At 42.4% G+C, this 12,029-nt stretch overlaps 1 protein-coding gene across 4 annotated transcripts in view; it reads right to left on the reverse strand.

The window, feature by feature from the left end:
- Positions 1-11,615, reverse strand: part of LOC146833845 (uncharacterized) — a 170,070-nt gene extending 158,455 nt beyond the window's left edge. For 3 of the 4 annotated variants that reach the window (XM_085601744.1, XM_085601745.1, XM_085601746.1), the window contains exons 1-2: positions 11,455-11,615; positions 10,622-10,744 (exon numbers count right to left, since the gene is read on the reverse strand). In XM_085601744.1, the coding sequence (XP_085457870.1) occupies positions 10,622-10,744; positions 11,455-11,602 (271 nt within the window). In that variant the 5' untranslated portion in view covers positions 11,603-11,615. The remainder of the gene's footprint in view (positions 1-10,621; positions 10,745-11,454) is intronic. The other variant, XM_085601747.1, reaches the window with a different exon arrangement.
- Positions 11,616-12,029: the final 414 nt, after the last annotated feature.

Raw genomic sequence — 12,029 nt, forward strand, 5'->3', positions numbered from 1 at the left:
AAGAGTTGCAAAGTACTACAAAGCTTAAGACCTCCTCTGCAATTGCTGCTCAGGACTGACTTTACAGAATCACAGTTACATTATCTGAAGTGTAACATTAGGGACAACCTTCTAGATGTAGCTGCAGACACCCTTCAGTTTAGGTCTGTAAATAAATGCTTTCTTCATGATAATTCTGTAAATTGACATCTATGAACAGTTTGTTAAAATATGTCGTATTCATATTAATTGATCTTTTTTGGAAAAAGAGAGCAATTAGAAAGTTACTGTTTTCCTTTCAAATTTGTTATTTTGGCAAGTAAAGATATGGATCTTCGTTCTAACAGGCTGAGGCCAAATTTCGAGTTTTCTGTAATGAGAGTACTGTAAGAAAAACACCAATTAACCCCTTGGTTAAGCCATTGGTTTGATACAATTACTCTGAGATTAAAAAATGTATTGAGAATATGTCTAAAGAAGTTTTCAACAGGTTATCATTTAGAAGAATCATAGGACAAGTTTGGGAAATGTGGCTCTATGTTCCGACCTTGACTGTCCAGGCATGTCCTGCATAAAAAAATAAAGGCAATAAGCAAAATGATTCCCCTAAATTGTAATTCATTCAGACCAAGCCCAAATAACTTATATGCTTATCCCAAACGTTTAGAAGAAGAGTTATACAAGAAAATGCAGTGGTATAATGGGCAACGCATTCAAGGCATCACATAATGCAGGCCTCACCTACCTGAACAGTCACTTTCCCTTCCACCAACCACCCAGACACCCTCACTTTGCAGGACTTCTACTTGCTCATGTCCCTCGCATACAGATAACCAGATCAGGCCGACTGGCGTTCTCTTACATCACTGCTAAAGTGTGGAACGGCCTCCTACTCCACATCGAGCATCCTACTCTCTTCTTGAATTACACTTGAAGATGAAGACATGGCTTTTTAATCAACCACCCTACCATAGACAGGGCTAGGCACACACACCTGCTCATCACCTTCACGGGTGATAGTGCTCTTCACAAATACACATAACATAACAAAGCAATTGCTGAACGAGATGACAGGGGTTCTGGTTGTTAGTCACAATAGGCTTGAGTCAAGCCAGAACTGGTCAAGAAGCTGATATATCAGAATGGCTGTGAGTCACTCATGAATTAGTTTTACAAAACAGTAGGAAGATAGTTAAGCAACGTTATCATGGATTGTTACACTCTGAAGGGCTGTGTGAGTACTAACAGAGGAAGATGTATAAAAGGTCTTTAAACCCCTTAAATTGGTCTTTACTGTTGGCCCAAATGGTATTTCAAACACCACTATTCCTAAAAATCAAGAGTGATGGGCAGAGCATATTGTGCCCTCCTAGATATACAATGGTATATAATCAGGGTAACAGACAATCTTATAGTGATTTCCAGCTAATTACCTAGACATATTTCAAGAAAGAGTGTTAGAGCAGACTGATGACTGATTTAAGTTCTGAACGCATCATAAAAGGTTTTTCGGAGATCTTACTAAATTACATAGACACATGTCTCTCAAATGGGATAGTTTTCATCCAGTAGTTGCCACAATCAATACGTGATCTTATTGAGCATTTTGTCTTGGAGAAACTCAGTGCCTGACAACTCTCAGTTGCGCTACAGCATTTGCAGCAGACTGTAATAGATGGTAGGGCTTCCATATGGCAAAACCTATATAAAATGAATTTTGAACAGTGTTTCCCTGCAATTTGGAGATTAGTCCATCAGGACACTTAGACAAAAGTTTTATGGGAGCAAGACATCATTGAACCTGTTTCCTTGACATTTGTATAAGATTCAAGTAAATATTTTTTATCTTGTTTGCCCATTATAAGTTAACTGAATTATAATTGAATGTAAAGAATGTGTTCTAAAAGGTATCTTCTGAAAATTGGGGAATCCACTTTGAGATCTATTCATACTTTCAGGTAAAATTGCTTTAATGGATAAAATAATGTTGGCCTTCAAAGACAACTTGCAGTACTAAATAATTACTGTAATATGAATCAGTTCATAATCCATATGCAAAAACATTATTAATGTTTGGCTAAAGTAGATTGTGATCACATGATGATGAAAGCGTATAAAGTTGGATTTCTCTTACTTGGGATCTATGTTTTCAAATGGACCAATTTGGAGTACACATTTTGAGCAAATAAAACAAACATCACAACTGGCCATGGGAGGTTTCTTCTTCTTTTATTCTGATTAAAGGCTATTTAATGTTTTGTGACTCAGAAATGCCTAAACCCTTAAATGGTAAAATAAGCTTTTTGTATTTCAGGGGCAGATTCAAATCAGAAATTGTTTCTTGATCTGGATGTAGTCAGTAGTACATTGTTAGCAGAGATCAGTCGCATGAGGTTTGTGCCTATACATGGAAGATCCGATTTTCTAACTAATGTTTTAATGATTTACAATAACCTTTGTTTTTCTTGTTTGGTGTGCTGGTCATGACAGCGTAACTGTACACTGGATGAGTTTATGTGATGCCTCTGTACTTTACTTGTCAAATACAACATGTGAACCTGATGCCAACCTTTCACTACTCACACTGGGAGCAAACCCCGTGACATGGGCTGGAGTACACCTATGCCACTAAACCTATTAGGCCTGGAACTATCGAACACAAATTGAACCTGCTTTTGCAACTGGAAAACTACATTCAATACTATGTAAGTCTGCTGTCCATGTAAATTCTAAAGAATAGACCCAGCTGAATAATCCTAACTTCTACAATATAAGACTTGTTGTAAACTTGCGCCTAAAAAGGATAATATGAATGTAATTGCTCTGTTACCAGACCAGCTACAAATGTTTAAACATGAACAATTTCAAAAGCCTAGTTAGTTCTAACTTTATAAAATAATCAAAATGATTGACTATGGATTTTTATATTACATGCTGCAAGGGTGACATTTATAATATTATCCTGTCTGCAAACTGCTTTACTATACGGAAAATACTTGTCTCTGAATAATGCTCTCGCGAGGCACAGCATGAGCCTAACGGTACTCTGATCACTGTGTGTATCGCTGATGAAAATACAATAATGCAGTCAGATAATATACATTCAAATAAATCACAAAAAGTGAACAGGAATTACGTTCTTATTTTTATTCGTATCAAAACAATCATTATTAGTCATTATATATCCGTATCAGGATGAATAATACAATAAAAAGAATGAATTTCTTAGTGAAAACAACAAACACCAAGACACAGAGAGCATCGTCATAGCTGATCTCACACTTCCAGAGAAGTGTTTTCTGTATAGTAAAGCAAAGTTTGCAGACAGGATCATTTTTCTCTTTTAGTGTACTATATTCACCTGGTATCCTGCCTGTGTATCTTTCTCTTAGGGGGCCTCTCTTTTTTGTATTGACATTTATAAGGTTGTCATGTTGCTATTCTATCAGAAATCAGTTTGTCTAGTTGTATACAAACTCCTTCTTGTGGCTTAGATCACTGTGGTTTACACATTAATGAGTTATTTTCCCAACAATTCCCTTCCTGGAACACTCCCTCTGAACAAAAGCTTTCTGAAACATCTCTGCCTTTACAATGACTTTAAAACTTGCCTGTCAAAGAATGTTTGTCAGTCATCAAGGCCCTGCCAAAACAAAAGTCTTCCTGCCCGCCCCTATAATTCTAGTTTCATGGCTATTCGCCAGAGGAAGTACTTGACACTAGCTTCTTTGAAGGGCAAATCCAAGCCAGGTCTCCAATATTGCAGAAACAGATGAGCTTAGCTGTTGTGTGACTCTGTGTTGACCTAAGGGGGACAGAAAATGTTGGCTTAGGGAGTGGGTACTAGAGAGAGAGAGAGAGAGAAACGTGGACTAATCTTGGTTCTGCTACTTCAAATAATGGAGGAATATCATGTGTATAGTTTACGTTCATTGTGATCCCATTGTAACATACAGGTACTGCAACGTGGTGCTGACAAAATAAGAGGGAGATTATTCAAGAATTCCGACATGATTTGCTTAGGGAAATTCATCAGTTCTTGTCGGGTTAATCTTATAAAAACACTGACATCCTCCTTAAGGCAAAGAGCTCCTTGGGATTGAGATGGTCAGGAGAAATACTGCCTGGAAGTATTCCTGTTGGCCTACTGAAGTACTCAGTGTGATTTCTACTTTATCTTCAACCTTTGTGCCTGAAAAGAATAACTTTGGGCCAGTTAAGGTGGCTAGCATGTGGACTTTCAAAACTAAGAGAGTCATGAATCTCAATGAGGAGTGCCTTCCTCCAGGGAAACGTATTTTCTGAAGCAAACCGTAGAAATTAAAAGGACGAAAAGCACCTTCATTTACCTAGAAGAAAACATCAAGCTAGCAGTAACTGGACTGAAAAGGTCAAGAGCCTTTTTTTGATTGGAATTCTTGTGTAATGTTTAAGGAGCATTCCCAAGAATTTGGGAACATTTGAAGTACAATTCAAGACATAGGATGTTTGCTAAAAGTTGTGAAAGTTTAGACTTAGAAAAGTTTTGTTCTCTAGGGAATTAGGACAAGATGCTGATGATACCTGACAAATATTCAACTTTGGTTCGCCAGATTTCCTGGAGTGTCCAATGTTATACCTGGCATCGTTTGGTGCTGTCTCTCCTGACCTTTTTGGCTTTTGACCTCCTGTTTGGACCGTGTTTTGCTGGCAAAGCACTTTGCTCACTTTGACACTGTTATTCAGTGCCAAAGCACTGTGCTTGTCATATACAAACTGGTGATTGGTGTATACATGATTTTCTGATTTGAGTTAGCTGTAAGCCCCTTGTCTAGGGCTAAGACATATACCTAGGGCATGTAACTCAAATGCTCCTTTGTTGACCTTCAGTACCGTTTTTGCCACTATTGGAGGTAGCTCTTCAAACGTGCTACAGGCTTGCCCTGGAGGGTCCTGTGTGTGCAGGTTACTGTTACTCGACTTGGCATTGAAACAACTACTTGCTAAGTTTATTCCTGGGACGGACACGAGAGGATGGAATTGGCACCTGCATTCCAAGGAGGAGGGTCTTGGCCCCACTAAAAATATTGATCAGGCCTCCCAGGGTAGGATGGTAGACAGGACACATTTTAGAGAAGGCCTGTGCATTTCAAAGGTGGACTTTTGAAATGATCTTACCTTCAAAGGCCATTGTGGGTATACCTACAGGCTCTCTGCCCTCAGGAGTTAGAGATGCTTTTTGGATTGGAACCATACTATTCTGATTAGTCGCTGGGACATTGACAAGACAAGAGGAACTATTGGGGCAGGAGGGACTGCTTCTGAATTATCCGCAGACTTGTGGTGGCCTGGGGCTTGTCATGCTCCAGGAAGGGGACTACCACTTGGTGGATTTTGACTGCATGTTGCTGGCCTGCAGCTAATTGCCAAATGTCGTGGCCCGGGTCCCTAAGCACTCTTCAAGGTCCGGTTGGTTGGCCTCCTGTCGATGAGATCCCAGGGACAGCAAAGATCTCCCTGTTTTCATGCGATCATAAGGACCACACAGGGTGCGGGAGAAACGGGTGGAAGTGATCGTCGGTTGGGACAAGGACCGTCCTGACATACGCCGTAATCACACTGTGCAGAGGAGTGTGCTCATAAAGATCAGTGGGCCACCTGGGGTGTTGAAATGTGAGGAGTTTGAGGAGTGTGGGGGAAGTTTGTCGTGTCCGAGGGACCTTTGTTTGAAACGGGAACCCTGTGCTAGCTCACACTGTATAGCATGTGGTGTCCGAGAGGTGTAGGGGGACATTTTCTGAAATCACGGGACCCGAGCTGGAAGCCTAGATAGTCTCCGACCTCCAGATCGGGAGGTCAACAGTGCCTGACATTGCAGCTTCCATCCGAGGTCACCTGCTCCCTCCCCCCGGATCCATGCCACACGGTACTCTGTTGTTGAGACTAATGTGGATGGACCCGAGGGCTCTCATTGTGCCTTGTGTGCTCCCACGGCCTAGCTACAGCAGCTCGCACCTCCGCCTGAGGGGAAGCATTTCTCCCATTTGGAAGTGCGCCAGCTTCCGGTGTCGCAGTCTTTTGCCTATGGGGGGGGGGGGGAGTGATCCCGTACTCGTGAAGGTTTCACTGGGTGCATGAAGGCCTAATCTGGATGGGAAAAAACAAGATCTGTTTCTTTCTACTTTAGGTGGTCCCATCAATCTCATCAAAGTGTCACCAGTGGGTGCAATGTGTATCGTTGGCAGGTGTAGTTTGAGTGGCTACAGGGGTTGGTTTGCGAAGTGTAGTTAAAATCTTTGATTGCCTGATCATTACAACTGTACGGGGAGTGCAATATTGGGAATGTAGTGTTTCATGTTAATGTATTAGCAGGAAAATAGAATACATATGAACATATTGGCTTGGGAGGAATTTCATGGATCGTGAACAGCTCAGGGAAGTACGCACATGGGTTTATGTTGCTTACGAGACTGAGGTGATAACGGGGCAAGTGAATACCTATGTCTAGTGCATGTATGTTCATGTTATTCTGCTGCTAATGGGAGAGTTCGACAACTGCATATAACTGTAAAGTAGCTATCAAATGTATATGTTGTTTTGATTTCAATGTGTGTGGAATGAAAAGACCACTGTTTTATTCATACCTGTGTAGTCTTTATGTAGTGTACTTAGTTTGTTGTGAGGGTGGAATTTTGCTATTACTTTACACTTTGGCCCAGGGGCTAAGCCTGACTGCCCTGTGCCAAGCTACCCTGGGGTGAGCAGAGGTTATGTGTATCGGACGGTGGATTCTGTATGGGTGTAACACTTTACACCGCACCTTTTGCTGTAAGATTCAAGGTGGCTGGAGAACCATAAAAGCAAGGTACCCAGCTTTGAGAAGCCCTGCCTGGTCATGACTCCCAACTTTTCAAAACTAATGTTTCACCCGCAAAAAAAGTTTGTAAATCAAGAGATAATTGAAGAGAGGTGGAAAAGGTGCCAAAGTGTGCCTAACTTTCACATGACTTTCAGGGCTCTGATTTCAAGGGTTTTAACCAGTGGTGGCTCCACCGCTAAGGCAGAGGAGTGTTGTACCACTGCTTTTCAGCAGTGCAAAAAAGGAAAAAGAAAATGATAACACAATGGTCGTATCGTTTTATTTTTCATTGCAAGCCAGATTAGGGCGAGGCGGGGTTGGGCTGTCAGAGCAGGGGGAGGATGAAATACGTGCACTTAAATGAGCATGATGATTTGGCCGGCCGTCTTGAGCTGGCCAAACAGTCATGCGCATTTAGCATGTTCTCCAGCTGGCTGTAATGTCAGCCTGGGTGGAGAACATGCACAGGCTCCCACTCCCACTCCATGCCGCTGAGACCAATCACAATGCTGCTGTTATGCTGGTGACAACAGCATCATGATTGGCTTAGGGAAGCCTATGTGCTTCCTGTTTCCGGCAGGAGAGATGATAGAGGAGAAACAGCAGCCTTGCAGAGATAAATATTATATTTTTTTCAGCCCCGCCCACCATCCCCCTTCCGTACCAGCCACCACTGGTTTGAGCCGGTTAGAGCTTTAGCTTTATTTAGCAGAGCTGGAGGCTTTAGGAGGACTATGAAACTGACAAATAGCACTGCTCAGCCATAGTTTCCCTCTGTCCTGCTGGAGAACCTTGATTTCGACAAAAGGAACAAAGTCAGAAGGTAAAAGCTCTTCACTGGAGCTTTCCACTAGGCCTTACCTCATTTTAACTGCATCTGTTTGTGAGTTTTATTTTTTTTAATGTTTGTGTGTGAAATTGTTTCTGAGAACGCTTTCCTGCTTGACCCAAGTCATCAAGTAGAATGGTGATGAAACATATGTTTATAGGGGCAAGGCTGTTTTCACTAGTTATGAACTCATTTTCTGTCCTCCATATTACTGTTGGGGGCACATTCTCTCCCCCAGTTTAACATTTTGGGGGCATATTAACAAGCCAGGCGATAAAATTATCGCCGCTTTAGCGGCCGAAAACTGCCGCTAAAACGGCGATAATGGGCTTGATAATATGCCCTATGGAATTCCAATTGAAGCCCATGTTAAATGTGAACGACATCTAACATGGGCTTCAATTGGAATTCCATAGAGCATATTATCAAGCCCATTATCGCCGTTTTAGCGGCAGATTTCGGCCGCTAAAGCGGCGATAATCTTATCGCCTGGCTTGTTAATATGCCCCCTAGTTTCCTACAGGCAAGATTGGAAGGTGAGTTTGTTTAGCTGCAGTAGCTTTCTTAATGTCCATTTCACATTGTAGACAATTTAGCAGATCAAAATGAAGGAAAAGTATCTTGTCAAAGTTGAATTCACTATATGAACATCATGGCATAACTTAGATTTTCAGTCTAGAAAATGCGTGTTTCCTTGGCCCTTTTGAAATTGTGGAACATACAATATTTATCTGTCTCCTCATTTTGGAGCTAAGAAAGAAGATTTGTTTACGTCAATGGAGTCATGACAGTGAAGGATTCCATTACGGCTGTGCTTACACTAAATACTTTTCCTATTCAGTGTAATTTAGCAATGCTATATAAAAATGTCTGTTCTCTAATGGGAATGGATTATGCCTGCTGTTAGAAATTGAAATCACTGTTCTAATTGAGATACGAGACTTGTTTCTGTTGCTATACATCTATTGTTGATACGTTTAAGTATTGCTCTTATATAAGGAAGTGCCTATTTACTCGACCACAGGCCATATAGTACAAACCTCTGCTATTTACCTAGGAGCCGGAAAATTAATACATAATCTCTGCTGCTTGGCCGGCCATATACTAGTAGAGAGGATGTACAATTTGACCAGGGGTCGAATAAATAGTGTGAAGAATGTCTTTTTTAGCCTGCATAAATACAAAAAAACAAGCATTTGCAATGCAATAGGTCTCACATTTGCGAGAGCTAGAGCTATTGGCATAGTAAATGAAAATGTCCTTAATGTATGTGTTTTTGGTTGGAGTGGAGTGACAAAGTGATGAGGAAATACTGAGAGGAAGGTTGAGAGCGCATCATGAGATGTAATGGCAGAGGGCAGGTTTAGAGGTAAAAGGAGGGATATGGGAACAGCAAGGAAATAAATGTGAGGTAGGGGGAGAATGGTGGATGTAGATGGGGATTAATTAGGTAGGCTTTGAAGAGAGATAGAGATCTAAGATAAAGTTTGTTTCTGGTTGTGAGAGAGATGGACCAAAGAGAGAGGGGGCCTGGAGAGAAACCTATTTGCCTTGCTAAATTAGAAGTATTTAACAAATCCCCCATTAGTGTTAATTTATATATGCAGAATAAAGCTGAGCAGGACCCCAACCACTTTTTGTCTTTTAAACCTTTTTTTTCCTCTCTGCCCAGGCTGCACCAGGTATTGCAATACCTCCTGGAATGGTGCACTTCCTCCCTCGAGTAACACAATGGGGCATATTATCAAGCCAAATACCGCCGCTTTAGCGGCCCTTTTCGGCCGAAAAGCGGCAATTTTGTTAACGCACAATTATCAAGGACACGCTAACGCGTGTTTCCTTGAGTAAGCAGCCCTTTTAACTCCACTTTGCATGTCAGCGATGAATATCGCTATTCACATGCAAAGTAGGCGTTCCTTTCCATTTCTCAATGGAAATCCGCGCTGACAGGGCAGCCCTATATTATCAAGCCTCGTGCAAACCCGCGATGCGATGAAATAAACCGCGCTAACCGCGGTTATCACAGGTTTGTAACGCCTGGTTTGTAAGTGACTTAGCCATACTTATTATGGCAGGTGGATTGTACGGCTGAGGCAACGGGGCATATCATCAAGGAAACGCGATAAATATTGCATTTCCCGCTTTGCGCAATTCTGTTTCACGCCGCTATTGCAGGATTTAATCACCGTGGAGATATGCGTTGATAATAACGCAATATCCCGGCGATTAAATCCTGCGATACACGGCGTTAAACAGAATCGCGCAATGCGGGAAATACAATATTTATCGCGTTTCCTTGATAATATGCCCCAATGTTGTTTAAAGAAAGAGGAGCAAACTAAAGTAGAGCTTTATTGGCAAACTCTTTAAAGTGGCGCTAATGTGTGTGGTTTGGAGTGACACCAATCTGGCCACTTTTCGACCACTGAGAAGGAGGAGGGAGACAGAGACGGAAGGAGAGGCAATACCTGGAACAAAGAGAGAGCGGCAAAGCAGAAGTGTACACTGTTGTTTAAAGAAAAACGATAAAACGAACGTAGCACTTCAAAGGAAAACTCTGTCAAGTGGTGCTAATGGATGTGGTTGTGAATACAATGAATCCGCCAGCTTTTGATATTTTGACCCTTTTTCGTGTCTATCCTGAGGCTGCACCACGTATTATAGTACCTCCAGGAATGGTGCACTTTATTACCCAATCTCAAACCAATCTGGAAACTTTGTGACCACTCAGGATGACTAAAACAGATACAGGTGTTGGAATAAGAGGATGAACGAGAGAGGGGGAGGGAGAGGGGCTACTGATGGCGACAGAGCAGGAGAAGCCAAAATGTTTGTTTGTTTTCAGTAAGTAAGGAGGAGATGGAAAGAGAGGGTATAGAAAGAGAGAGGGGTAGGAAGGTAAAGATAAAGAACTGCGTGCTGCGCTGCAGCATTTAACAAGTATAAATACAAGTAGAATAATGAGTCACACTCACCGCATCCATGGCACAGCACCCGGCTGACCTCCATCACATTGCAGCCACTTTCCAGTAGTAGAAAGGAGGCTCGAAAAAGCCTTTGAAGTCGGCAGTGTGATGACGCACCAGACGGAGTACTTCCTGCAGAAATGGGTGAGAGGTGGTGGGGGTATGGAGGGCACCCCCCCCGACCAGGGAGATTCACAATTGGATGAGCAACAATGGCGGACTTCGCCGTTTGCAAAATAAAGTGGTGTTCGATGAGAAATGGAGAAATGGTGCTTTGAGCACAAGCATGTTACCCTTCTTATAACGATCCGGGCCTGGCAGCAGGGGTAGCGGAGATGTGCAGGACACTGCCGGCCTCCCAGTCAAGGGCACTCTGCTCGCTAGCATTGGCAACGCGAACAAAGTGTGCGCCCTGAACCTTGTGGTGTGCTGTGCAGAACAAAGCAAAGCGTGGCCGCCATATTTAAGGAATACAGCGCAGGGTGCCCTGGTGTAGCAATTAAAAGAAAAAAATTCTTATCAACAACTGAGGGTCTGCGCCATTTGCAAAATGTAGTTGTGTTCGATGAGAAATGGTGAAATGGTGCTTTGAACGCAAGCTTGCTAGCCTTCTCATAATGACCCGGGCCTGGCAGCAGGGGTAGCGGAGATGTGCAGGACACTGCCGGCCTCCCAGTCAAGGGCACTCTGCTCGCTAGCATTGGCAACGCGAACAAAGTGTGCGCCCTGCTCAATGAACCTTGTGGTGTGCTGTGCAGAACAAAGCAAAGCGTGGCCGCCATATTTAAGGAATACAGCGCAGGGTGCCCTGGTGCAGCAATTAGAAAAAAATGTTTTCTTACCAACAACTGAGGGTCTGCGCCATTTGCAAAATGTAGTTGGGTTCGATGAGAAATGGTGCTTTGAACGCAAGCGTGTTAGCCTTCTCATAATGACCGAGGCCTGGTAGCAAGGGCAGCGAAGACGGGCAGGATGCTGCCGATCTCCCATCCAAGGGCACTCCGCTCACTATCAACGGCAGCGCGAACAAAGCGCGTGCCTTGCTCTATGGACTGTGTGGTGTGCTGCGCAGAAGAAAGCAAAGCTCCCATCATATTTAAACAATACAGCGCAGGGTGCCCAGCAACAATTAGAAAAAAGAGTTCTTACCAACTACTGATCAAGTCAATTAAGCTTTATTCCACCATGAAAATTACAGTCATAAAAGCACATATCACAATCATTAAATATTTAAAATAAAAGTTCATAATTAAAATATCCAAGTTAAAAAAGAGAGGATTAAATAGCAAAAACATCTTACATTAAAAATGTAGTTTACATAAAATCCAAACATAATTCAAGTCCTAATAATTCACCTAAAAGGCAGCCTCCCAAAGTTCGAATGACATACTGTTCCTCAACCGCAGGACCTTTTTCA

The sequence above is a fragment of the Triturus cristatus genome, chromosome 4_2 (genome assembly GCF_964204655.1).
Source record: "Triturus cristatus chromosome 4_2, aTriCri1.1, whole genome shotgun sequence".
Classification (NCBI taxonomy): Eukaryota; Metazoa; Chordata; class Amphibia; order Caudata; family Salamandridae; genus Triturus; species Triturus cristatus.